Source organism: Besnoitia besnoiti, chromosome II (genome assembly GCF_002563875.1).
Source record: "Besnoitia besnoiti strain Bb-Ger1 chromosome II, whole genome shotgun sequence".
Lineage (NCBI taxonomy): Eukaryota > Apicomplexa > Conoidasida > Eucoccidiorida > Sarcocystidae > Besnoitia > Besnoitia besnoiti.
Genome location: NC_042357.1, coordinates 1,266,351 through 1,293,171, shown reverse-complemented (window position 1 = coordinate 1,293,171; position 26,821 = coordinate 1,266,351). Strand labels below are relative to the sequence as shown.

At 60.6% G+C, this 26,821-nt stretch overlaps 4 protein-coding genes across 4 annotated transcripts; 2 read left to right on the top strand and 2 right to left on the bottom strand.

Annotated features, from left to right (window-relative positions):
- Nucleotides 1–486: 486 nt before the first annotated feature.
- Nucleotides 487–6,080, bottom strand: BESB_035410 (uncharacterized protein; the record flags this gene model as incomplete). The annotated part of the gene is made up of 4 exons (XM_029362127.1): nt 487–1,246; nt 1,473–2,245; nt 2,530–5,610; nt 5,733–6,080. 4 exons carry the CDS (start codon nt 6,078–6,080, stop codon nt 487–489), a joined length of 4,962 nt encoding a protein of 1,653 aa, XP_029221092.1.
- Nucleotides 6,081–6,215: 135 nt separating this feature from the next.
- On the top strand, nt 6,216–6,479 carry BESB_035400 (uncharacterized protein; the record flags this gene model as incomplete). The annotated part of the gene is made up of 1 exon (XM_029362126.1): nt 6,216–6,479. The coding sequence occupies one exon, from the start codon at nt 6,216–6,218 to the stop codon at nt 6,477–6,479; it is 264 nt and encodes an 87-aa protein (XP_029221091.1).
- Nucleotides 6,480–9,997: 3,518 nt separating this feature from the next.
- BESB_035390 (uncharacterized protein) lies at nt 9,998–15,535 on the top strand (the record flags this gene model as incomplete). The annotated part of the gene is made up of 1 exon (XM_029362125.1): nt 9,998–15,535. The coding sequence occupies one exon, from the start codon at nt 9,998–10,000 to the stop codon at nt 15,533–15,535; it is 5,538 nt and encodes a 1,845-aa protein (XP_029221090.1).
- A 2,279-nt stretch (nt 15,536–17,814) lies between these two features.
- Nucleotides 17,815–24,999, bottom strand: BESB_035380 (uncharacterized protein; the record flags this gene model as incomplete). Its single annotated transcript, XM_029362124.1, has 12 exons — nt 17,815–17,978; nt 18,306–18,350; nt 18,631–18,681; nt 19,075–19,108; nt 19,580–19,963; nt 20,316–20,375; nt 20,682–20,828; nt 21,057–21,145; nt 21,480–21,614; nt 21,919–21,977; nt 22,424–22,592; nt 22,926–24,999. The coding sequence occupies 12 exons, from the start codon at nt 24,997–24,999 to the stop codon at nt 17,815–17,817; spliced, it is 3,411 nt and encodes a 1,136-aa protein (XP_029221089.1).
- Between the last annotated feature and the right edge of the window lie 1,822 nt (nt 25,000–26,821).

The following is a 26,821-nucleotide window of genomic DNA, read 5'->3' as shown; positions in this document are numbered from 1 at the left end:
TGGAGCAGAGGGATAAAAAAAACGCGTTTAGGGCGTTTGTTGGTTCGTCTGGAGTTTGAGTTTTCACACTCTTGAAGGACATCACACCTCCGAGGGGGAGATGTACACACGACTTCGTCCCTCTTTCTTCTTCCCGTGAAAAACAGGATCCCTGAACTGCGAAAGAGCCAGATCCAACTCCTCCTCTCCCGCTCGGCCTCACCGGCGACGGCAAAAAAAAAAACGCTGACGGAGAGCCTCTCCCCGTGCGGCCAAATGACTTTCTCAGCCAGAAACTCACCCACAGAGTGTCGCTCTTTTCGTGCACGCGTGTACGCGCTCACACGATGTTCCCGCTGAAAAATACCCGAATCCTTCTACCGATATCCGTCTAAACAAGGAATTAGAGATCTTAAACCCTAACCTTGCATGCAGTCAAATTCTTGTTTCCCGAGCGAGGCGAGACAGGCCACACAACCGCCCTCAACCGTCGAGGGACTGGATTCCCTAGTCGCGTTCTTCTTCCTCTTCTTCGGGTTCATCGCCATCCTGTCCTTCGTCCGCTAGACCGAAGGTGTCTCTTCTGCGCCTCTCTTCGTCAGCCTTTCCAGCCCACGCATCTGCGTCTTCTTCGTCTCGTTTATCCTCCTCGTCGAGGCCTCTCCCGCCGTTTTCACTCTCTTCTTGCCCCTTCGCGCCCGCTTTCTCCTTCTTCGCTGTCGAGTCTTCTCCCGCGCGTCGCTCTTCTTGCGCCGCGCTCGCTGCCTCCCCTCCGTCACCACTTTCTTCGACGTACTCCGGCGGGTTCCCGCGAGCCGAGCGGAGCCTCTCTCGACTGGCGAGCGAGGCGACCGCGCCGAAGACAAGCGATGACGCCACGGGGAGCAGAGGCTGCGCAGCCGACACGCACAGGCGCACTGCGTACGCAAGCGAGGCGGCGCTGTCTGCTGAGCTCGTCTCGCGCTCAACCCCCGCCAAGACTGCGTCGAAGATGCGCCGTTCGCCACGCGTTTCTGTCCGCAAAGAGATACTTTTACGATGAAGTTCGACTGCCACCGGTGCCGCGTCCGCGCGCGCCTTGCGTCGCGCGGAATCCGCGAGGAAGCTGCCGAGGCGATCCAAGAGAACGTAGCCGACGCCCAGAAATGCGGCCGCGATGAAGACGAAAGAGAGAGAGAGCCGAACCAGCAGCGAAAGAATCACGCGGAAGAGGAACGCAAAGGGCGGAACGACCACCCAGGCGAAACCGAAGCGAAAACAGCAGCCCCTGAAAAGACACACACCACACCCGAAAAAAAAGAATGCGAGAAAACGATACTCGGCAGATCAAAACCACCCCACATTTGGATAAAGTCCATTTCCCGCAGAAAGCAGAGAAATACACGCGTACACACATCCACCCGCATACATGAAAGCAGTATTCTGTAGGCACGCGATGACTCAGATGGATTCGATTAATCCAGCTACTCTGACTCCGTGCTTCTGACTCTTACCAGCATCGCAAGATGAAGAGGAGAAGCGACGCAATGGCAACTAAGGGCGCAGTTTTCGGAGTTCGCGCCCTCCAGGACCTGTAGTGCTGCTCCCTTCTGTCGTCTCCTTCCGCTCTTTCTGCTTCAGCTTTCGTCTCCGGCTCGGCGTTGGAGGCAAAAAGCGAAAACTCTGAGAGAGCCGGGGAGCCTGAGTCGCCCGAAAACGCCGCTCCAAGTCGCGAGATGAACGACGTACCATCAGATGAAGAGGAGGGCGACGACGCCCAGAGAGACGCAGACGAAGCAGGGATCTCACTCCAAGCGTCTGGAGAGAGCCGCGTGCTCGCCACCTCGGCAAAAATATCTGCTTCGCGCCGCGCCTCTCCCTCGTCAAGTCCCTCTGCAGCAAAAAGCTGACGCGAGCCCCTGCGAGAGGAGAAACGCAGAACGAGGTTCCACGCGAACTCCGACAGCCAACTCCACACTGAAGCCTCGCATCGCGGAGTCTCCTCTGGGCGCGGGAGCCACTGCGACTCAGGAGAGAAGGCGGAGGAAGGCGGCGACGCAAAGAGGGAGGCGGGGAAGAGCGAGGACGCAGGCGCAGCGTCGAGAGGAAGGCGATGCCGGTACTGGGGGAATTCGGCGGCTAGAACTTTCATGAGTCGCTGGAACTGATCGTCGAGCGCCTCGTCGACAGGGGCGGAGGACGGCGGAGTCGAGCCCGCAGATACGGCGGCGGAGGCATGCGGAGATACCGCCGGCAGGCCAGGCGATACGTATACACACAGAAGAATCTGAACACAGCAGAGGACAGGAGCGAGCACCAGAACACGACGAGTGAAGCTGATCGCCTCGACGGGGGAGTCGAGGTTGCGCGAGCTCGAGATGCCCGCGTGGAGACATGCACTCATACACGTATCGCGCGTGAGTCTTGAACGCAGCAGTCCACGCAGACGCCAACGCATACTCGCCTGTACGCGAACTCTGTCGCGTAGACGCGGACTGCACATCGCCACGAAAAAAACGCGTTGACGTCCTCAGGCGTGGGGTGCCCTCCCGCGAGTATCTGTCTCCTTACCCGTCGAATGAGGCAGACAACAACGAGGCCTAGGAAGGCCCGCTTCAGCACAGTCATTTCTCTCTTCTCTTTCTCCTCCCTGAGCGCCCTCCGCCGTGTTTCCAGCGGGGGCGTCGGGGTAAGCTCGCAGAGAGCTCGTTCTTCGCGAGGGCTTTCTCTTTCGATTGGCGTGGCCTTCAGGCCGTCGGGTTTGCTCCTGCGGAGTCGCGAGAGCCATCCGCGCTCCCTCAGCCGCCACGCGCGCCCCTTAGGCTCTTCGAGTAGGAGGTCCTCTTCGAGTCTCTTCGCGGCGGCATCCGCCCCTCGAGCGACGCCTGCCGAGCTCCCCAGAGAGGACGCCACGGGGTAGGCTGGAAAGACGCCGACGCCGCGTGCCGCCGGCGAGCAGGGACGGCCGCGAGAAGGAAGCAGTCGAGAGAAGGTGAAGCGCCGCAGAGCCTCGCGCGGCTCGAGCTCGCCTCGGCCGCTGGTGACCTGCCAAGCGTCGTAGGTGACCTTGACGTGCCGGTCGGCGGAAGACGCCGAAGTTGGAGACGAGAATCGCGACGCCGGGGCGACTGCCGCGGGAGAGTGACGCCGAAAACGCGACGGCGTCTGCGGTTTCGCACGACGAGACGAGAGCCCCCGGCAGGTGAGAGACGTTCCGCTGCTCGCGGGGGGCGGCGTCGCAGCGGAGGAGGAAGACAGACGACAAGAGGAGACGGGCGACGAGACGCGAGGCGGCTGCCACTGCGGTTCGCTTTCCTCCGGGGCCTGCGCGGGCCTTGCAGCGTTGCGTTCTCTTCGCGGCCTCAAAAAGAAAGCTCTCGGCGTCGACGACTCCTCGCAGGAGGAGCTCTCGCGCGCCTTCTCGCCGTCGCCTGCCCTGTCGCCCTGCCCTGCGTCGCGGCTGCTCTCTTCTCCTCGCTTGCTGCGGCGCACAGCCGGCAAAAGACTCGCTCCTCTCAGCCGCTGGAAGGGATGCGACAGTGCGGAAAAACGCGCAGAGGCCGCCTCGTTTGTCTGCCACGCAAACAGTTCGTCCGCCGAGGCCATGAAGACCGCAGACGAGAGTCGCCTCTTCGGATCTTCTCCCTGTCTGTCTTCGCGGCATTTGCCGTCGTCCCTCTCTTCTCGTCTCCCCTCTAAAACGGATCCCTGCCTCGCCAAAGGGAAATTCTCCAGGCTGTGACGGTACACAAACGAGGGGATCGCTGCAGTCCCGTCGTCTTTATCTCCGCCGGCACCATGACCGCGCACCAGCATGCCGTTGTCTCCACCTTGGTCGAATTCTTCTTGATCTGCTATGGCCCCCTTCACGCCCCTCCAGGCACCTTCTTCCTCGCCTCGCCTCCCTCCTGGTCTCTGCGCCGCCCTCTGACCTCCGAGTGGCGTCCGCGCCCGTGCGTCACTGTCTCTCTTATCCGCTCGACTTCGTCGATCTCCTCGCTGAGTTCGCGCGGCCGCCATCTCTTCCGGTCTCACCGCTTCCTTCCTCGCGGTGTCGCCCTGTGTTCGTGTCTCCTTTTCTCTTCTCTCAGCGCTTCGGCGCGTTTCTTCGCCAGAAGAAGCCTTCTCAGTCGTCGGCTCGCAGCCTACGGAAGACGTCGTTGAATCGGCAGCGCAGGCGGCCCGGAAAGACACTTCGCGCGAAGGATCCGCCTGGGAAATCTGCCGCGAGTCCGCGCTTTCCGCGGAGGAGGCGCACGCGAAAGACGCCAGAGAAGAGAGCGAGAGCGACGACGAAAGTCCGGCACTTGCCACGAGGAGAGCGTTTTGAAACGCGAGAGGCGCTGCGCGAGGCGCAAGTGACCTTTCCTCAGCGAGATGCGTCAAAGAGCTCTGCCTCGACGAAGGCGAAGACGGGAGATGCGAACTCGAGGGGGGGCTGGGAGGCGCCAAAGAGGAGAGAAAGGGAGACAAAGAGCAAGGAGGGGAAGAAAGCTGCGGAGAGTGTGACCTGAAGAAAGGCCCCTCGGCGTAGCGCTCATGCAGGCGAGCACTCGTCCGTAGTCTCCCCCCGGCGCCCTCCATAGTTTCCGTCTTCAAATTTCCTTTCTCGCTCCAACTGTGCGGGTCGTTGCCTCGAAGATGAAGATTCACAGGCTCTTCCTTCTCAGGCGGCGCCTCCGCCGGCCTCCCTCCCTCGGCGCGACGTGAGTCCTCCTGTCCTCTGGACTCCCTCACGACAGGCGGAGCGAAAGACACAGACGAAGAGGCTGCCTCAGCAGGAAACGAAACGGAGGACAAGGGAGAAGACGAGGAAGAAAAAGATGCATGCACCGCGTACGGCGAGACAGAGCGCTCGTCTGTGGGCCACGGAGGCGCGGGAGGCGAGGGCCCGCGCAAATCTGCTTTCACAAGAGTTGGAAAACTTGACGCTGCAGCCTCCTCGTCGGATTCGCACACGCCAGCTGCTGTTGCGTCACTGCAGCGCACAGTAGGCGCCAGGTCCTCGCTCTGCGGCGAGCAAACGGCGAAGCCCGATGCGCGGGCAGAACGAGACGGGGAATACCGGCCGGAGGAGGGGACTAGACCAAGAACAGGAGACGAGAAAGCGGGAAGAACCGACTGCTGACGAGACCGAGAACAGGAAGAAGTCACGAACGACGAGGGGAGCAGACGGGCGCTCCCTCGCTCAGCGTGGTGAGGTGTACATACAGCGCCCAGCGAGTAAAGAGACACCAAGGTCGGCGCAGCGAGACTCTGAACGGGCACGGAGGCTGAGGCTGACGGCAGAGCCGCATCCCTCCCTGAATCTGGTGCACATAATGCATCACGCACGGGTGCCGGCAGCGGCGCTAAGATACGCCGCGAAAGCTCTTCCTCCGCTCGCGTCTGCGCGACGCGAAACGGCGGACTCGCGGACCACGCGGCGGCAGGGGGTCCAGGGGTACATGCAGCTGAAAACGTGGGTTTCCCGTCTGTACCTCTGTGGTCACCGAAGCGCTCGTGGGAACCATCTCTCACACGCACGACTCGGCGGCAGTACGTGGGCGCGGGAGAGGAAGACAAGGCAGCCGAGCCACTTGTGAAGGAAGGAAAGGAGGAAATATCGGTCGTAGCCCGCTCAACAACCCCGTCAGACGCATCGGCAGGAGACTGGACAGACAGCGACGAAGGAAAACAGGATATCCCCCGGCCTCCTGCTCATTAAAGGGAGAAGATGCAAAGCCGTGCGCTAATTCCCCGTCATGAAATCCGCCCAGAGCGGAGGCTTCTACATGAGAGGCATGGTACTTGGAAGCGGAGGCACCAGCAGCAAATGCGGAAGATGGACGTGTCACAACTTCGCGGGCAGGGTCGAGAAGGCGATAACGGAGACGAGGCATAGAGGGCGAAGACGAAGACGAGCAAGAAGTCAGCGAGGGAGGAGGGCGGGACTCGCGTCCTGTCGCTCCGCTGTGAGGTTCCAGCAGATCCTTGTGGGCGGTGTCGCGCCGAGCATCAGGGGAACAGTACGCGAACGAGGAGGGACGCAGAAAGTGAGGGCCTCTCTCTTGCTCAGGCTCCCCCGAGTGACCATCCGCCGCCTCCGCCAGCGCCTCTCGCGGGTGCGTTTGCGCAGACATAGGGGAAACAAACCGAAAAACGGCACAAAGGCAAGCGGGGAAGAGAAGGCCGGCGCGATGGCGCAGATAGAACGATGGCAGAGAGTCCTAGACGACGAGAGTCAACAAGGAAAGCAGGTCCCTCCGAACAAGCCAATGGCGCCGAGACTGGCGCCAGAGACGGATCTACTCGAGTGCAGAAAGCGCGCTGACTTCGAAGAACGCTTAGAGGCGAACGCAGAAGAACAGGAGGTACTCCTGCGCAGTGGGGGAATGCATGATGGAAGCAAGAAGAGGGACAAAGAAGACGTAAAACAGCGGAAACATGAAGCAGTTAGCTACACTGAGGAGCAGGAACATAGTGGAGGGCGGAGACAACGCACCGCGGACAGAAGTTGCCCTGGGGGGTCTAACGAGTGAACCGCGGAATCGAACCGATGCAAAAAACTCCAAAACACGAGTCCTGACTGATTAGCGCCGCTCGCGTAGTAAAGGGAAACAAAAAGAGACGAACTGCGAATGCTTACAGCTCAATAGCAACGGCAGCCTGTCACTCGCAGCTGCCGGCTGCGACTAAGCAAAAAACGCAGCGTAGCATCCCTATGCAACCGAACAAAAAAAACCACTCACCTCTGCGTCGCCGTCTTCAGGCGTTAAAGTTGCTACGTGTTTGTTTTTTTCGGTTGCACAGTCGGAAAGGGAAAAAATGCGCAAAGTCACCAGAACCCCCAAGACAGAGCACGACACCGATTTTCTCATGCGTGCGGCGTTCACTGCGCAGTGACAAGCCTGCAGCATAAGAAAAAAAAAAGTTATTGTGGTCCCGTTTGTCGTCATTTGCACCAGTGACCACTCCAAACAGACGTGAAGGCTAACAAACGGAGGAGAAGTGGAAAGGTAGAGGTCAAGCAGAGACCTTGGCTGATGCTTCCTTTCGGCGCGAAACGAAGTTGTCGTCTTGGTCCCCATGCCTCGATGAGGTGTATGTACACCCTGAGTCCTGGACTAAGGCGAGCGAGAAGCCATTGCCTCATAATTTTGCCTTTCTGCTGCAATCGACGAGCAGCTAATTTTGTCTGCTTTGTCTTTGATGAAGAAAATAATTGGTCAATCCCATTCTCCGCCGGTCGCTAACACGAGATACGCGGCATTGCGCTGGTGATGCATCAACCCTGGCCGTACAGCCCACTGTCGTGACGAGTCATGCTTCCACGGGCAGTCTATTCTGAAAGAAATGTTCGCACTTCTTTGGCAACGGCCCAGAGACAGCTTACCCGATGTGCATGCCATAAGCCAACAGGAAGCCTCCCCATGTGTGCACACACTTGACCTCTTCGAGCCTTACCAGGAGGATATACGCAGGACTACAGAAACACCGTGACTCACTCTTACACGAAGGCATCTCTGGCTGAAGGCAACCTTGCACCTTGGCATGAGGTCCCCCTACGTTGGGTCTCATCATTCTCCTCCCTTCGCTTCTCAATAGAACAGGTCGAGGATGTGACAACCGTGCAAATGCATTCGTTGGTACACCACGGTCACCATCTGGAGAAGAGAAGTTGCTCTACAGAATCGTAGTTCGGTTGCGCCGCACTCGTGCTTTGACGCTTCAGGTTTGTATTTCCTGACCCCTTCCCCAGGCAACGCACTGTGCGTCGCACTTTTCCCTGTTTCCCAGCGCCTGTTCGTTCCTGAATAGCTTTCACCCCCCCCCCCCCGCCCCCCCCCCACTCCCCCCTTCGCAGCTGTTCTTGAAGAGGATTTCTCCATGCTGCGCAGCAGCCCATTGCTGCACGAGGTTCGCGTACGCGAAAGTGTGTTGTTGAGTGCCCCGTCGCGCCTCTTACTTTTCTGTGCCTTCCAACCGTCGGAGGGCTCGTGGCTGGTGTTTTTTGAGTGTGCGTGGTGCTTTATGTCGCATCTCTGTGTGGCTTGGCGGGGGTGGATCGCGAGTCTCTGACGCCTGCTCAATGCCCACTACTGCGGTTTTGCGCGCTTGAATCAGCTACAAGGTTGGTGTGTCCTGTGTAGTCGACCGTCCAGTCATCCCATGCAGTTTCTCCCGTGCTCTCGTAGACCCGACAAGTGTGTCTGTCCTTCGATGAGAAATACTTTCTCTCCCGGGGATCGCCCGCTGGAAGAGGGGCAGGTTGGCGCGGACGGGACAAGGCAGCGACGGCGCCGTGCAGTCTCTTGTCTTTCAAGCCAAATCTGTACAGGATCTACACACAAAGAAAGGTGATAGAAAATGTGATGCATATGAGCAGTAAACAAACAGTAACTCATCGACGCAGAGAGGAAAAACACGGCCGCCGGCGTGCGGCCCTGGGCTGCGCATCCATGGGTGGATGCGCTACACCGAGGGGCGAAGGGACACACGAGAGTGCTAAAAGTGCATGTAGCGTCTTCTCGCCAGGAGGCCCCTACAGACATGGTGCCTGTCGTCTCTCTCGAGCGAAACCGTACACATCCCGCTGTAACAAAGCGCCACGAGCTGCGAAGGAAGCAAGGAGGGCGGTCTCGCTCGCGAGCCCGATGTTAGCCGCCATAGCGTTTTGCGCAGCTCTTTAGGCCAGGAGAGCCTTTCTGTCGACTTGCATTTGTTCATCACGCGGAAAGAGCGTGAATAGTTTGTGAAAACGGCCTCGCCACGTGCGTGGATGGACTCTACGCATGGCGAGGCAGCGTGTGCTGGATGGCGGGCGCGTGGCTCCGAGCGCGAGTCCCAGCGCGCAAACGTTTTCGTTCGCGTACGCTCGCCTGGCGGCATACATCTTCTAGGATTACATCTGAGGCGAAAGATGCGAGGACGCGCGGGAAAAGGTGCAGCCGTTGCGAGCTCTGCAGAAGGGGATTTTCCTGTTTTCACTCTGTGTTTTCCGCTCGCTTTTGTCTGAATCCGTTTTCCTTGCCGCGGCGCGTTCCTTTTCGCGGGTTCGGGGCGAGCCGCGAGTCGCACAGCAGCGCATGTGTGGTTTCCTCTCAAGAACTCGATATTTCGCTTCTGGCCATGTCTCGGAGCGTCTTTACCTGCGGCGCTCTACCGAGTCGCCTCTTCAAGTGAGTTTTATCCGCGTACATCCTTGAAGACTTCACAAGGGAGCTGAGCCGCCCCGTGGAGGGCGTGCCATCAGTCAGCCGCGTGACTGGCGATCACCTCCTCTACGTCGATCTGTTCATCTCCAGAGGATTCCTCTCCTCTTTTTTTCTGTTTTCCATCACGAATCTGCATAACGGCGCGAGATTCACTCATTTTGCCTGGAGGAGGCTAGCGGTCCGTGCTGGCTACTTGCCTTTCTTCTCTTCGTCTTTGTCCACCGGCGACGATATAGGCTCCCTCCTCCAGCCTTGCACGCGATGGGCGGATATGTACCTAGGTGTCTATTTGGGCTTGTCTCTGCATGTTTTCCTCATTTGTCAGAGCCATTCAGTAAGCTCCTCCCGCCCTCGCTACGCAGGTCGCGGCGTCTGCCCTCTGAGACGGCGCGCCACGCTTGACGGCGCACATTCGTTCTGCAGCACTTTGGGCGCTTCCTTCTCCCCTCTTTCGCGCCCTCCTGTTTGTCGCTTCTTATTTCTTCATCCAGGCAGTTCTACACTACTCGGCGTCGCAGCTGCGGCTGCCCGCGGCGTCTCGGTGAAACTCAGTTCACGTGCTCTCTCGCCTTCCAGTTTGCCTCACGGCCGCCTCTGCTCGTAGCAAACATCGTCGGACTAGCCTTGCACCTTCTCGCAAATTTCACACACCACCCCACCGTCTCCACTTGCTCCTCGTATTCCTCGTCTCCCTCTCTCTTTTTCCCTCTATATATACATATAGATACATATATCTACGCGAGGCTGAGGACTGCGGGTTGCGGGATCTCGCAGGGGTTGGGGTGTCTTCTGCGCCCTGCTTTTCTCCCGTTTCCTCCTGATGGTTCCGACCTGTCTGCCGGATGGATACACCAGGCGCTTCGGCCTTCGGGCCTCCGCGAGGCCCCGCCCCCCAGCAAACCCTTGCGGGCCTGGGTCTCGATCCGCGGCTCAGTTGCGGCCTTGCCGCGGAGGCCGGACGCGCCGCCGCGCCGCCCCAGTCTCTGCCGCCGGGGGGGCGCGTGCGGCAGCCGGGGATGGGGGGCGAGCGTGGCTCATTCCACGAGCTGCAGGCGGCGGCTTTCCCGGCGCCTTCCCCGCACTCTGGCGGCGTCCCTCTCGGCGCAAATGAGGCCCTGAGTCAGCTCTCCGCGCAGCTTCTCGCAGCGCAGAGCGTGCAGCGGCGCCCCGAAAACGCGGCGCCAGTCAATCCGGCTCTGTCACCCCTGCTGCTCCAGCAGCTGCAAGTCGCCGCCACGTTGGATCCCTCGTCCCTCGCATCGCTGGCACGGCCTGTCCTGGAGGCGCGGGAGCGCGTGGCGGGCGATGCTGAGCACGCGACCGCCAGCGGGGCCCTGATCGGTGCCGCGGGGAGCGCGTCGCTGTCTCTGCAGCAGCGAGTGCTTCAGCAGAGAGAGCGGGCTGCGGCGTTCGCGGCGATGAACGAGGCCCTGGCGGCCTCGTCGCTGGCAGGCGCGGCTGGATCCCGAGAAGAGACTCCTGCCCTCTCCCACGCCGCTTTTTCCGTCGGGCATGCGTCGCCGACGGGCCCGCCCCTGGGCCTCGCCCCTGGCGAGGGGCTGGCCTTCCGGCAGGCAGGAGACGACAAGCTAGGGGAAGGAGATTGGAGTCACTTCGGCCGAAAAGACGGCGCAGAAGGCGCCTTTCGGGGGACGGGAGTCGGCGGCGGTCCTGCGCTCCAGGCGAGTTCACGAGGGCGGCTGACTGGGGAGGATGCGCGAGACGTCCTCTTGCGGCTGTCTCAACAGGCGAACCTGCCGTTGAATCCTCAGGCGCTTCTACCAGTGCAGCGCCAGCAGCAGCTCGCGTCTTCCGCTCTCTATCCTGTGAACGCTTTGTCGCCCTCACATGCTTCTGGCTTGTCGTCTCTGGCGCACCCGTCGCTGGGGCACCCCCTAGGGGGCAGTTTAGGGCAGGCACAGGACTCGAAGGCCCTTCCGCTGCCGTCTTCCGCGGCCTTGCGGCGCTCCGCTTCCTCGTTTCCCTCGTCGGCTCTGCCTCTGCGAGCGGCTGCTGCTTCGCATGCGTCCGGCGAGCCGTCTGTGGCCTCCCCTGCGCTCGCCTTGGCCTCTCAGAGTGAGAGAGACAGGATTTTGCTTCTCGGGCAGCAGCAGCTTCTGACAGCGAGGCACGAGAGCCGCGGAGACCTCCCGCACGGCGAAACGCACGGTCTCACGGCCGCCGGCGAACTCGATCTCGAGAGAGAGGAAGGCAGGCGCGCGCAGTCGTCGCGGGCGAACGCCAAGCCAGGGAGGAAACGCGGCGAAGGGGATGCCCCAAGAAGCAGAGGGCGACCTCTGAAGAGCCGGAGTCTTGTTAACCTGTCGGGAGGAGACCCTGGCGATGCCGGCGCAGCTTCGCTGTTGCCCCAGGCCATACAGGTCGACTCGCGCCTGCATGCGGCGGTCGGCGGCTACGAGGCAGGTGCGCCGGAGCTGGCGCAGCACGACGAGGGAGCACACAGGAAGCGCGCCGCCGTGGCTCACGGCGCGCGAGGCTCTCTCACGACGGCTGGCGCTGCAAGGGCGAATAGCGACGGACGCGACGGAGACGCGCCCGTTGCATGCGCCTCCGCTGGAGGACGTGCTTCTCTGAGTGCGGCGGACGCTGCGCCTGTGGCCTCTCGCGCCGCGCTTACAACCGACCCTTCCTCTGGTCCTTTGCCTGTGGGGGCGCGGCGAAGCGTTGCGCCCTCCTCTCCGGCAGGCACCGGCGCGAAGCTGCGCGGAGACAGTCCCCCCGCGCTCTCGGCGGGCGAGGCAGGCCGGAAAAGGAGGGCGGGGAGGCTTTCCGAGCCTTTGGGGCTGCGCCACGAGACCCTCCACGACGCGGCTGGCGGCCCCGGGGGCGCTGGGGGAAGAGGCGGCGAAGGGGGAGAGCGGCAGCTGGGCTCCAGAAGGGGGTCGGTTGACTCCACCGTGAGCCCCGAAGAGTGGCGTTCGCTCATCCCTGCCGACATCTACGACGGCGCCTTCTCGCTGACACACTCCAGCACTCCGCCGCCGTCAACGCCTCAGCAGCTTCCGTCGCCGCCACCGGAGCTCGCGGATGGCGGATTCAGTGCGTCAGCCTCTACGCATCAACTTCCACTCAGTCCCCTCAGCGGTGCTCCCTCGTCGTGCGTGCCTGGCGCTTCGCCCGCGGAGCCACGCGCTTCGGCGCCGTCCCGCTCGGCGGTCTCGCCGGCCGACGAGGCGGCAGCTCTCCGCGCAGTTCTCGCGGCCCTAGGGGGAGACGAAGACCAACCGGCAGGGGCCGCTCGCTCGGGTGCGTCGCCCTTTGGAGCGTCCCCGGGCTGTCTGGGGGCCTCGCGCACGCTCTCGACGTTCTTTGAGCACCTCCTCGCAGTCGACGTCACGGCCGCTGCGTCGTCGTTTGTGCGGCGCAACAGCGGCTCCTCGAAGCCCAACACGGGCCTGCCGCCCGTCAATGCGACCCAGCGGCTCCACGCGCTCCAGAGACTCTGTGCCTCCCTGACCGCGGCGCTGCACGTTCACCAGGCGCTGCGACTCGAGGCCGGCATGCGCGTCGGCGGGACCTTCAGCGCTGAAGAGCTCGAGCAGAGTGTCTCCTCGCCCCCCGCAGCCGGGCCCTACGGCCTGGAGTGGGACCGCGAGGGGGGCGGCGACGGGAGAGGGCCGGAGGCGCGCCCGGCAGACAAGGCCCCTAGGGAGGGCTGCGGGGTGTGGCGAGGAGGCGTGGGGCCCCAGAATCTGCCGATTTTCTTGAGGGTGCGGCAGGAGCAGTACCTTCAGCAAAGGCGAGACTGGAGCGCGGCGTTTCCGGACCCCTACGACGACGACGAGGAAGGGGGGACTGCGCTCTTGTCCGCGGCGCTGGAGAGAGGCGACGACTTGCGAGTCTCAGGCGAACGGGGACAGGGCGAAGAGGGAGGAGGCAACAGGAGGCTCGTGGGACAGAAAGTATCCAAGAACGTGCTGGAGTCTCTTCTCGCGTCCTCGCCGACAGCGGTGCTAGACTGTCCGCATCGAAGTCCAGCAGGAAACGATTCGACACAAGGCGACGCAGCGACAGCTCATGCGCGAGGAGCAGATGCAAGTCAGCGCGCAGGGGGCTTGAGCCGCGGCGGAAAGGGACGAGACGCATCTGCCCTCGCGAAAGCAGACAGAGACATAAAGGCACGCGCGCTCCCACTTTTTTTGCAAGCGAACGCGACACAGCCGGAAAAGCCAACGCGTGGTGCGGGAATGGACGACGTGAAGACAGAGAGAGCGGACGGGGAATACCAGAAAGAAGGCGAAAAGCGGGCAGCCCAGAAAGATGGCGCGAAGCTAGAAAGCCAAAGAGATGGCAAAGAGCACGGCCTTGCTCTCGGGTTCGGAGGGGGCGAGGGGGGACAGCGAGAAGAGCACAGAGAAACCGCTGAGGAGAGTGAATCTCCTTTTGTGCCTAACAGCCGCACACAGGCGGGAGCGTCCGTTGCTCCAGCCCTATGTCCGGCGGCGGATGTGCAAGCCCTAGAGGCCGACGTGGTCGAGGCCAAGGAACAGAGACAGCTCGGGGAGGAGCGAGAGGGCGAGCGGCAGCTAAAGAGAAAGAAGAGGCACGAGAAGGGTGAGAAGAAGAAAAAGAAGAGGATTCTGTCGGCTGAGTTTGCGGAGCTGGTCGAGGAGGGAATAGAGAAAAAGAAGAAAGGCCGGGGGAAGCGGGTCAACGCACATAGTGAGTGCTCAGATTCCGACTCTGAGTTTTCTCCTGAAGAAGAGAGCGAGGACGATCGAGACTGCAAGCGAAAGCGACAACGCTGCAAGAAAGGAGACGACGACGATCTCTTCGTTCCTCCTTTGTCTCGTCACGTCGCAGCACCTCCGCCGGATTCCTCGGCAGACCCCCCGGCTCCATTGCCCTCTGGAGCGCCCAAGGGGGAGGTCGACTGTGAGGAGAGGCGGAAGAAGGCCTCGAGGGATTCCTCCATGGTAACCGCTGTGCTTCGCAAGAGGGAGAAGAAAGCCTCTTCTTCGGCGTCTTTATCTTCGGCGCCCGCACCGGGGTCTGCGGGAGGGAGTGCATCGCGCCGGGGTGATGAGGCGGCATCAGCTACCAGGAATATTTCCACGTTTCTCAACTCCAGTCGATTCCGCATTCCCAGAAAGAAGACCGGCCTTCTGGACAGTCTGCTGGAAGAGGCAGCGAAAGAAGAGAAGACTTCTCTCTCTCACGACAGCGGTACCCCGGCGGGCTCTCGCGGGGCGGAGCAAGGCCCCGACGGGACTTCGGCAGGAGGCAAGAGGGACAGCCGGCAGAGCCTCGAGGAGATCGATCCCTGGTCTCCTAGTCCACCTTCGCCTCCGCATCAGAAGCCCGCGAATGCCCCCAAGAGCGAGCCCACGGCGCATGCGGAACTCCTGGCTGCGCCAGCTTCTTCGGTCTCTGTTTCCTATCCGCGGCCGCTCCACCATCCGCCTCCTCCCCCGCCCCCGCCAGCCTTTCTGCCGCATGCACACGCGTTCGGCGCTTCGCGCTACGGCCGAGGCCCGCCGCTCTCCACGCCGGTGGGGCCTGGGGCGCAGTGGGGTGATAGAGCCCAACGGGCCGGCGCTCGGGCTGGGGACGGCGGGGGCCCCTCTGGAGACGCGAGTAGCGGCGGGGGGATGCTTGCAGGGCCGAACCGAACGCTGCGCAGAGAGCGCGGAAATCGCGGCGGGACGGGCCCCTGCCAGCAGCGAACGACTCACGGGAGTGCCTCGTTCTGGTCAGCGAATGGAAGTTCTCACGCCGTCGAGGGAGTCAGAGGCTTGGAGCACAGCAGAGGGCCTCCGAATCCTCTTCAGCGCGGCCCGCACTTGGGCGACTCCGGCGGCGCCAAGCCACCTGCGCCGCCGCCTCCGCCTCCGCCTTCGTCTGATTCGCAGTTCCTGTCGCGGCCGCCGCCTCACAGCCTGCAGCATGCCGCGGGGCCGCCGTCTTCAGCGTTCGCTGAGGGAGGAGGAGGGATCTCCTCGTACTTTCCTTCGCGAGGAAGCTTTTCGCAGTACAGCGAGCCCAGCGCGAGGCCGCTGGGCGGCGGCGACAGAGAGCGGGGGAAGCTGCATCTCCAGGGGAGACGCGAAGACTCTTTTGAGGCTCGAGTTCATCACCACGTGGGGTATCAGGGCCGCAGCGTCTCTGCATCACGAGTCGGCGCGGAAGGGCCCGAGACGGACGAAGAGGAAGAGGGACAAGTCTCCGATGATGACTGGGGCGCGGGCGACAGCCAGGCCCGAAGAGAAACGACCGCCGCGGGGGGAGAAGGGCCTCCCCCCAAGCAGCGAGCGAGTGGACGAGGGGGCGGGCATTTAGGCTACAGGGGCGTCCGCGCGGCGCCGCAGAGGGAAAGCGACGAGAAAGAAGAGGGAGAAGAAGAAGCGGACGAAGCCTGAAAAGACTCAGCCCACAAAGAAGCGCAACCAAAAGGAGGAGACAGGGAAGGCAGAGGCGGCCGGGGGCAGGGCATCAGCGGGTGATGCAAGGGTGAGGCAAACAAGGCGGGGCAGCGGGGTGGCGCTTTCGAGTTTTGCTGGTGCTTCGTTCCTTTTTCACCTCGCGTGCGCCGCACGACGCCGTCGGCCTTTTGCTCTCTGTCTTTTTCGTTCGCCGCGTGCCGCTCCCGTTCTGACGGGTTCGAAAGCTCGTGTCTTTTTTTTATCTCGTTGAGCTCGAAAAGGCAGCGTGGCTGAGCCATTTTTTTTTTTGTATTTCTCAAAAAATTGGGTCCTGCGTCCGCGGGGAACTGCGGCTGTTTTCTGCTGCCTCGCGTCGGCTGCGTGTTGACGGGCATTTCATCAAGCGCGAGAGGGGTGTCCGCCGGAGAGGCAAGAGACTGGCTTCCCACAGGGGACGTGTTCTTTACGCGGAATCCTGTTTCCGTAAAAATCTGAAAGGAACGTCACCAGCTTTTTTCTGGCTTCATCCCTGCTACGCTAGCGCCAGCACACAAGCGAAAACAGCATCTGCGCTCTGCTTTCTCTGCCTTGCGTTTCAGTTATCCAGCGGGTCGTGCGCAATATATATAGACATATATACTCATTTATAGAGGAGATAATGGGTACACTGAACGCAACTGCAGCGTTCGTCCGGTGCGGCATATGTCTGGAGGGGGGGGGGGGGGGGCGGTCTGAATGAAGCATGCGGAGCACAGGCAGAGTCCGTCGCAGTCTCCCGCGCCTTCCCTCCATGTCTTTTTCTCTCTCCTTTTCCACTCCGCTCGAACACGCAGCCGGCACTGAGTCCTGCGCCATCACTTTCCGCCGATTAAATGGGCGCGCATCGGCCTCGCAGACGGGCGGCCTCCAGCGGACTGCTTTTCCGCGTGTAGCTGTACAACAGTTTGGTCTCCTCAAAGGTCCCGCTGTGGGGCATAGCTGAGCACTGGCTGTGTATGCAGAGTGGAGACATACTCGAGTGCGTGCAGTGTACTGAATACGCGTCTAGTCGTATGTCGAGTATTATCCGTGCATACTAGGCGTAAAAAGCGTTCATCCAGTTACCAAACAGGTGCTAGGCCAACAAGAATAGCTAAAAGTGTTGGATTTCAATATCACGGTAATCATGTTTGCTTGAAGCTGGAAGATGAAATCGTTATTAAGCGCGCGTTCATCCAGTTGTTAAACAGGTGCCAGGCCAACAAGGAGCCGATCCGTGTATTCCGTATAGACTTGGTACACTGGTGTGGAGTTATCTGGGTGCGACAATTCGACATAGCTGTGATGTTAAGGAGCATAGGAGATGCTGGGAAGCTGGCGTCTAAAATATATAACCGATAGTCTCGACTTAGATTCACTAAACAGATGTGTTCGCGCGCTGTTTCAGTGGAGTTGCCGCTCGACAAACCCTCCAGTCCGCACGAAAGCGCATGTGCCTGTTGAGGGGACTTCTGTTCACACGCTCCTTGAGCCGCCCTCATGCGGCGCCGGCGCCCACAGCCAGCAGACGACCCACGTAACTAGTGGGGTGGAAAAGAGCGAAGGCGAGACAAATGGCTGGGCACGAAAGGAGGTTCAGACAGGTCAGTGTTGACATAAAATAGCGTCGCTCAACAGAGAGGTAGACGCTAGTACAGGGAATTCCTGGATGACGTTATTATAGCGGCGCCGGCGCTGAGTCCCTCAGAGGAAGGGAAGGGGGGAAAAGACGAGGCAGATGCCACAGGCACACAGAAGGCGGTGGCGCCAGGGTTTGAGCCGGCGCGCAGAAACTCAGGAGCCAAAAATTCCGCATGCCCTCCAACACATCGACACCAGAAATCAAGGGCAGAGCTATCTACGTGACCCAACGACCCACATGAACAAGCCTCTACACAGATGCCAAGGCAGAGTCCACCTAAATATCCTCTTCCCGTCACATTTGGAAAGAAACCCCACAAAAAAAAACCACCGCACGTCGCGGTTTGAGACACTCGCAGCACGAATACACACACGTAGCCACGAAACGGTAGACAGGCACGCATCGGATATCCCTGTCGTTGATGGGAGTATGGCTTTTGAGGCATGAGGCGACAAATATACGCGACACTGAGACCCTGTCGCTTCTGTCCTTCTAGCGCCCTCTCGCTGACACGGCAAAACTCTGGAGAGTTCGCACAGAGCGCGCCATTCGGGTCGGCTCGCTGCGGCCTTCGTCAGCAGCCACACGTCTACATGGTGCAGCTGTTTGTCTGTCTTTACACGACAGAACCCAGCGAGGCGTCGCCGTCTTCACTCGCCGCCCGCCCGGAGCCTGAGCGCTTCGTCCACATCTCGCGGGCGTTCTTCGGCACCGCCGCGAGGGTGGCGCGTTTGTCGTCTGGGTTTTGAATCAGCGTCAAGAATCCAGTAAACGTGTCCTCTGAAAATCAAATCACGCACGAAGCTACATTCGATTCAAAAATTTATGCCCATGGGGATAGGTGGATGCCCTGCTGCGTGGGTCATAGCTGGACACGCCAGTGGCACACACTGCCCGCGTGCAGGCGTGCATGCACTTTCGCTCGGTCCTGCTGGAATTCTCCTTTTGTTTGAGAGTCTCTACCTAGATGCGCAGAGCAACAGTACTACGTAGACGAAACTGCGACGGCGACGCAAAAAGAGAAAAAAAGAATTCAAAGTCACAGCGAGTGCGGATTCTCTGCAACCTCCCTTGCCCAACGCACGGCCTCGGCATGTGCAAGCGTACCGTGGTGCAGTCTGAGTTCTTCGCTGTAGATGATGTAGCGAATTCCTGTGGAAAAGCCCACGCGCAGAAAGCAAGCGAACACACGCTTGACAGTGGAAGTCGAACTTAAAGTGATGCAGCGGAATCGGCTCGCGCAGGAGGCTAGATCAGCTTTTCGAAACCGCTGCCGCCAAACTGCTGTCCCTGTTGAATGCTCTCTTGCAAGAGTAACTGGACAAAGGATGACACACAAGCGAAAGCCGTCGCGCGATTTTCTCAATAATTCCTTCGCACTAGACAGCCACGATGCTCGCCAATCCCCGTCGAACGCTCTCAGGCCACTCACCTTGCTCCTCGAGGTACTTCTGCATGTGACGCATCTTCATGTACTTAGCCGCTGAAAAGAGAGCCACAAAACTAAAATGCAATCCAGCCTCATTTTCAGAAGGTGCGGTGACACACCTGTCCCGCCCCCCCCCCCCCCCTTCCCCCCCAGAGACTCCCAGGCAGTGTAAGGCGTGGTTTCGGCCCGGTCTGCCAGAGTATGCTCACTGATTCCTTCAAGTATGTATGTATATATATATATATATATATGTATAACAAGTGGCAAGGGTCAGCGGAGTTCTTTGCCCGTTTTTGCTAGCAATGCTATTCAATTACACGTGCGGATTCGTGCGAGACGCCTGCATGCAGACGCAGCTCTCTTTGTGTGCGCCACCGCCCAGTGCTCGGAGATGCTTATGCGCTCGTTCTGCTCTCTGTTTCCCTCTCTTCCCGACAATCCACTTACGTAGGCGTGCTGGACGGTCGATATCTGCCGCGATCTGAACAACGCAGAGACATGCATGTAACAAGGAGGCGAGCGCCTAGAGATCATCGCATGAGGCCTCAGCTTCTACCTCAAGCGTGGGCGTTCCCGCTTGCATGCCTAACCGCGCGGCGACAGCGCAAGACAAGGGGATAGTCACACAAAGCTTCAGGCGAGGACGCTGTAAGCCGGCTTCCACTTCCGTGAGTAATGGCTGCTCCACGCCCGCCTCCTTGGGCGCGAGGCTGCGACAGCGAGCCCTGTTCCCGTCTCATGCGGGAAAGCATCTTGAGCCGTCGTCTACTTTTCCGTCAGGCAAGCAGAAGGCGAGACCAACTGCACCGCACAAGGTTCCAGCTCTTGCCGCATCCGGATAAATAAATATGTAAATATATGCGTAATATGAAGCCTAACCCACAAAGACCTGGGGAGTTTTCTGGTTTTTCCTGTCCACGATCTGCAAGTTTCCTGCCGATGAAGGATTTACCTTTTTCTCGGGGCAGTAGAAGGCGACTGGGTAGCCGTCCAGGAGCGTTCCCTCCTCCCACACGCTTCCACGGATCCAATCCGCGGTCGCGTCGTCGCTGGGGGTGTTTTGGCTGGTTGCCAGACTCTCTTGCTCGCTTTGGGTGTCCTTCGGCTCGACCTCCTTCTTAGCGGAGCCGGTTTCCTCCGACTCGCCCTCGGCCTCACCCCACGACGAGAAGGAAGCTTTCTCTTGGCTGCGCTGGCGGTCTGCGGAGACCTTCACGGTCGCACCGGAGGTGAGCAGCGCGCGGCGAAGCAGCGCCACGTCGGTCCGCATCGCGTAGTAGCCGAAGCGATCGTAGTCCTGAGTCACCTTGTCGATGCGATCCGCCGGGAAAAATTCCTGAAAAACAAAAAAAAACGGCCGAAAGACACAGGAACACGCGTACACATTCGCATGAAAACAACAATGTGCCTTTCAGCAAACGAACACATACAATCATGCAGACACGTGTGCGGCACGAACCAAGTCGAGTCTCCCTCGAGCTAGGGCGACCTGCAACTCCGCTCTAGGTGGGAGTGACCTGACGAGCTGCATTCGATAAAGCGACCTCGCGGGGAAACAACTGGCGGAGGCTACGGTGCGCTCCACAAGCAGGACGTATACACGGTCACGCGCCCACACATACAGAGGCCGGGCGGCCCGCAGATATCGGTGCAAAATGGCGAAACAGTCAAACCGCCTGTGTGCGTACCTTGAAGCCCTGTCCAGGGTGCATCTCCTCGACAGCGTCCCGGCACTCCCTCGCAGCTTCCTGAGCAAATGACAGAAGGAAATTCACTAAGGCTGCAGTGGGCAAGTCTCATAACTCGCCACAATCAGACAGACGCCGCCGTAGGCGCCCAGCGCCTCAGAGGGTCCGCCGCGGCTACCAGGTAGCAGCGGAGGCCCTTTCATCTGTCTGACTTGTACAGAGAGGACGCGCCGCGCACGCAAGGGCATCTAATCCAGGCAAATCCTGCACATGCGAGGACCTGGGCATGCAGATGTCGCTCTGCAGCGCGTCATTGTCCACATACAGGGAGAGCCGAAAGAGTTGGTGCGGGGCTTGAGATCTTACCAAGAAGTAGCAGCTGAGGCGGCCGTTCAGACCCTTGGTCTGCTCCATGAGGCGGCGCAGGAGGCTCGCGACGAGCTTCTCATCCCACTGCCCAGCCGATTCTTCTCGGCTGTATAGGCGTAGCGCGCAGATTGCCCAGGCGAGTTTCTGTGAACCAAAAGCGAGACAGAGACAGACGCACCCGAGAAGACCTTTGACGCTGAGGGAGCTACGCATGCGAATATGACAGCGGCAAAAAGGGACCCGCGCGAATCAGGCGAGTGCTGGCGCCGACGGGCCTGTTAGGGTTCTCAGAACGCCGAGAAGCGTTAAAGCCGTCTACGGGCCTGGTGTCTCCGCTATCTCACGTTCCTGTTCTTTGAAAAGGATTCCTACGCATTTGTCTTCGGTGCTAATGACGCGCTCGCGCTCGACGGTGCCCATCATAGACGTCATGACCTTGGTGAGCTCGCCAACGTGCATGCCTGCAAACGAGAAATGTGCCGCAGGACTGCCGCGTCGGCCGCCATCCTTGTTACCATTACAGGAATATAATTACCCTGTCGAACCTCTCTCACGGCCTTCATCGCTCTATGTCAATACACTTGAGTCGACGCACGAATTCACGTGTCCCCTCTGTCGCCTCAGAGCCACGTCGCCTGAGAAGCAATCGAGTGCTCGCCATTGTTGTGTCGTGCTTCCTTGTGCCTGTGATGTGGACGCCTCCGGCTACGCCTGCAGTTCTGCCACGTCTAGCCCTGCCGGAGGGTGTCTCTCTTCCCGTAGACCGTTCCAGTCTTCGCCGCGTCGCACGCTTACCTGCGCGCGAGCCCGTCATCGCATGCGTGAAGATCAGCGCGGCCAGCGTCCGCGGCGACAGCTGTCGCGCCGCAACGTCTTGCCTGTAGTGCCGCTTGAGCAGCACCGAGCTGAAGAACCCAAGGTTCTCTTCGCCTGTACATGAGATCGGAGGCACGAGCCTAAGCTAATGGGTGAGACAGGCGCTATGCGAGGTGAAAACGAGGCGGAGCGGCCTTCAGAGCAGGGAGCATTATATATATACAGTATCGTGCAGGCACTGAAGCGCGGGAAGGAGGGCGCCTGACGCAGACGTCTCACTCCCTCGAGTACAACGAACTGCGACCAACGCAGCGGGAAAAACACGTCCAAGGGGCGTATTCGACATGCGGGTAAAGCTTTCTGCGTCGGCTGTGCAAACGTTCTTTCGCAGAGGAAAACAATCTGGGGAAGCGCTTACGGAGGCAGCGAAGGAGCGAAAGAGACGACAGGCAGCGGATAACGACGTCCGATCGCGTCCTAAGAGAACAAAAAACGACAGCGGCAGGTTAGAGCCATGACGGCGGCGGCAAGTTTTACGCACAAAACGCACGCATGTGGCAATCCACGCGGAGCGCGGGGTCGCGGACGCATATCTGCTCGCTAAGGGGCTTCCGGAATGTATATAGACAAGAGTGAACAAATTTGCGCACATGAGGATACATGCAAGCAAGCACCTTGAGATAAAGATATGCCCGTTACGCGCCATGCTTCGAGATAAATCGGCTCATCTCCTGCGTGCACCACATCCTGATGCAGTGAGCTGCAGCTGGGTCCCTCCGGCTGGATCCCGGTTTGCAGCGTGACGCACGGCAGCTCCATTCAACTTCTCAATACGCATTCAGACTCCACATGCAGTCGCTCACAGCTATCGATGCCCAGAGGGGTTGCCCGTTTTGCTCGTCTCGTTTCTCACTGCGACTTACTCGCGCATGATTCTGGCGAGCGCGCGGAGCGAGCTGAAGCCGAGGCGCTGATTCTGCTGCTGGCAGCGCATCGTGTTCGTGCACTGTTCCAGGAGCAGCTGCAGCGCGGCGCCGCCCCTCGCCTCGTTTTGGCCGAAGGCATTCGGCACCACCATCCGCTGGCAGAGCTCTGCGGACGCCACAGAGGAAACGCGGACTCCACGCACGCATCGACGCAGAGACATATCAAATAGAAGACGCGGGAAAACAAAACAGGCGACAGACGCCTGCGCAGGGAAGTGCAAAAGAGGAGATCTTGGCGGTCGCTGCCTCTTCTGATCGGCTGAAACAGCACGAGATCCCTCAGCCCTGCCCTCCCTCGGTGAAGACACATGTAAGTCCACAGACAAGAGTCAGACTGGCGACAGGCAGGAGCCTTTACAAGGACGAAGAGCGACAGGCGCGCACGCACGTGTCGAGCCTCTGGCTCGATCTTGAACCGCGAAAATTTCTGTCTTCTCACCGGAAACGACCTGGAGGAAGATGGGTCGGGAGATCATGTCTTTCTCAAAGAGGACGGAAATGCCGGTGAAGGCCGGGAGCAGGTGCTCGAGTCGAATTTGATCCATCGATCCGATGTAGACCTGCGCGAGTTTCTCCCAGATGCGGCGGCTGTCATCTTTGTCGACGGGCACGCGCCGGTAGGTCGGCTCTTCGCCGTCCCTCGCGCCCTTCTCGTCGGCGTCTTGGCTTCCCTCGACCGCCAGGGCGGCTGCCTCAGCGCCGGCGTCGCGGGCTGCGTTGGGCGTGGTCGCGGGCACGTCCTCGAGGATCAAGTGCTGAAAGTGGCTGATTCTTCCTGTGAAGCCGACGAGGCGAAGCAGCTCCATGGTGGCGACGACGCCGCCCCGCACGCGGGAGACGTCCAAGTCGTAGAAGACGGAGGCCTCTTCAGAGGCGATGGCGCAGAAGGGCAAAGCGATCTTCGAGTAGAGCTTCGGGCGCGACAGTGCGCGGGCCGCTGAGCACTCGGGCAGCGTCAGCGCTGCGAGGAGGTGGAAGACGCGCGCGCGATCGAGCAGAAAGCCTTTGCCGATCTTGTGCTGCGCGTCGCCCTCGCCCTCGCGCCGCTCCGCAGACGTCTGTCTGAAGGGCTGCAAACCGACCTCGGAGCGCGCGTCGCGGCGCTTCAGGACGACGCGGACGTTGTTGATGAACTTGGCGAGTTCAGCCAGAATCCTGTCAGATTCCTGCGTCACTGCGCCGCCCTCCCGAGCCTCCTCGGCGCCCGCGGCCTCCGAGGCCCCGTCCGCGCCGGCGCCGTCGCCCACAACCGACGCGGCGTCATCCGCACCCCCCCCGGCAGCCAGCTGCACTCTGTTCATCCTGAACGAATGATGGAAACGCGTGAGGATGTAGACCAAGTCCGTCGAGCGCGCATGCATCAGCACCTCGGGGTCGTTCGCCAGGCGAAGCAGGCCCTCCGGGCCTCCCTTCTTCAGCGCCGACTCGTACAGCCACGCTTTGTGGCCGAGCCGCCTCTGCAGCAGCTCCATCATGCGCTCCTGGAAGCGCGCGGACTCGTCACCAGGCTGGCCCGTGGCGCCTTGGGCTCCAGGGGCCTGCACGCCTTGCGGCTCGCCGTAGTACGGGCGCTGGTACTGAGGGGCCGCCCCCCCGAAGCCCCCGGGGTAGCCGCCAGGCGGCGCCTGAGGAGACTGGGGATAGGCAGCGGCGTAGTAGTTCGACTGGTCACCGGCCGGGTACGCTGGCGTTGTAGCTGGGTAGCCGTACGCATGAGGCGGGTGGGCGCCGGGGTGCACGCCGTGCGGCGCGGCGGGGGGCGGGTAGGCCCCGGGGACCGAGTACCCGGGCATCTGGGCAGCGTACCCTTGCGCCGCCATGTGCCGCTGGGCCTCGTCGCCCCCCCAGTAGCCACCGTCCCCCTGCTGATGCCCCGGCTGGACCTCGCCCCACCGAGCCGCCTCCTCGCCGTAAGCCGGCGGCGCGACCTGAGGCGGCGGCGCGTAGTAGCCGCCCGCAGGCACGCCTGGGGCTCCGTAGGGAGCTCCGCCCTGGGGCACGCCTCCGCCGTAGGCTGGGGCTCCATACGGGGGCGCGTAGCCCGGCACAGCCTGCCCGGGGGCACCCTGAGCAGCGTAGGCGCCCATGGCGCTCGAGGCGTCGTAGGGAGCCCCCGCAGAAGCATACGGCGAGGCCGCGTCGTAGCCCATGTCCTGCTGCGGGTAGAGCGCGGTTTGATCCTCGACGAATTCGGGGTTCCCGTTGTACACTGGGGGCGGGGTGACGCTGAAGAAGCGCATTTTTTGATTCAGGCCGCAGCCGGGAGAAAGGAAGCAGGCCGCAGAGCGCAGATCGCCGAAAACTGGAGCCACCACGCCTGCACTGTAGGCAACATTCGGAGCGAAGAGGACCGAGGGCGAACTCACAAAGGGGCGCGTCGCGACCGACAGGGGGAAGGCGAACGGGGCAGCAGGGACCGCAGGGGTGGCGGGGGCCAAAGGCCCCGTGGCGGGCGTCGAGCGCCGCCGCGCCGCTGCCTTCGAAATGCTCGACGAGGCGATGGGAACTCGCATCGTTTAACCGGTGGGGGAAGACACACGACGACGAGGGGAAACCAACGGAGTTTCCGCCAGAATGTGGATATTCAGGCGAAACACTAGAAGGCCAAGCTTCTCCCTCGGCTAACGCCTCTCGTCAAATACGAAAGGTACAGAAGAGATTACTGCGAAAAAGGGGAAGAGCGTGATGTCGAAGATTCACAGTTTAGCGTGCACGGGCACAACAGCAGGGGCCCACACAGAGGACCTGTAGAAAAGGGCGCTGCTACGAAAGCGAGCTCACTGCACGGTCCCCTGTGACTACAAAATCACCCGGGACGAAAAGGAAGAAAAAAGGGGAAGAAAAAAGGTGAGGCCGCGCGTCGACACAACGGCCGGTCCAGTCTCTTCCTCGCTCCGCCATGCATGCGGTTGGTTTTTTCGGGGCCCCCAAGGAGACACGCACGGCCGGCAGACGGCGACGGGCTCGGAAAAGTTGAACCTCACACGAGGCATAGTCCTCAACGACTCCGCTTCGAGATGAAGGCACAGACGAAGTGGTGAAGGGGAGAGAGTCTCGCAAAAGGTGCCACACATATAGAATTTCCCACCTTTGCGAAGGAACAAGACGGGAAAGAACAACTCCGTGTGTCGGTGCTGCAGATCGCGGTCTGTGAGGAGGTCTACTTGACCTTGAGTCGCGCACAGACGCTGGCGGGGAAGAGGACGCAGTGGCTGGAAGACAAAACGCAGAATTTGCGTGTCAATGAAGGAACGTGCGGTTGCATCTGCTCCGGAGCTGACTTTGTCTCTCTGGGCCTCTTCGAAGGCGCAGGTCGATTGCCATCTCGGATCCCACGCTTCCTGGGACTCTCTCAACGGTTTCTGGCTCTCTGCTTTGATGCGAACGCACTGATGCTATCCGAAACGCCCCTCAAAAGAAGTGAAATGACAATCGTCGATGCGCGTACCTCGCCTGTAAGTTTAGTCCCGAGGGGCCCCTGCCGGTCCTATGGTGTGCCGATGCGTTCAACGCACGAAACCGCAGCTTACAGGTATGAGTCGTCGGAGACTCCGGCTAGTCCTGTAAGTTAGCACATTTTGAACGTCAAGAAGAAAAGTGTACGGAGGAGTATATCCAGTAACGCTATGGTCTTCTGGCGCACATCATGCAGAACTGTGCTTCGTTGCTGCCGTTGGCCTCTGCTGCAACGCGACGTGGAACGATACCAGCGAAGGGCGCACCGACTGCCGAAGGCCCTCACGACGGACACGAGTGCAGCGTGCGGCTCTTGCCATCCTGAAGTGGCGTACGTCGCCGCCTCAGGGCTCACAAAACGGCCGCCGCAGAGACCGCGGCAGTCGAAATCTGTGAAGCATTTAGCCTAGGCGCTCATGTGTGTGGGCAAGCAGACAGACAGGACGGTACGCAGGCGCGATGCAAGCGATGTCGCACTGGAGGAGGTCTGCCTGGTGGCGTTGCTCATGAGTCACCACATATGAATAGGTAAAATGAGATCGGAGAAGCAGCGCTGCTATATCTGTTGTATCTCCTCTAATCTACTCGACGCGCGCCGCGTATGTATGGCCTGCGTGTCGCCTGTGTGCTGAGGCCTTCTCCCTTCCACAGGTAGTTCCTAAGAACTGAAAGTAGTATTTTAGTCATGCTGCACAGATCAGGGGATTGGGATATGTGCGCTACCTAAGGGAAGCCTGGCGCCTCGGATAAGTCTGCACGCCCTCACTCGACAAGCCCGGCGAGACTTCCACAGGCGGCTTGTCCCAGGTCGCTTGACTTCCTGTCTTGCGCTTTCATTAGGTAACATGCTGGTAGGTCGTAGCCATAGCCTTCTCCCGT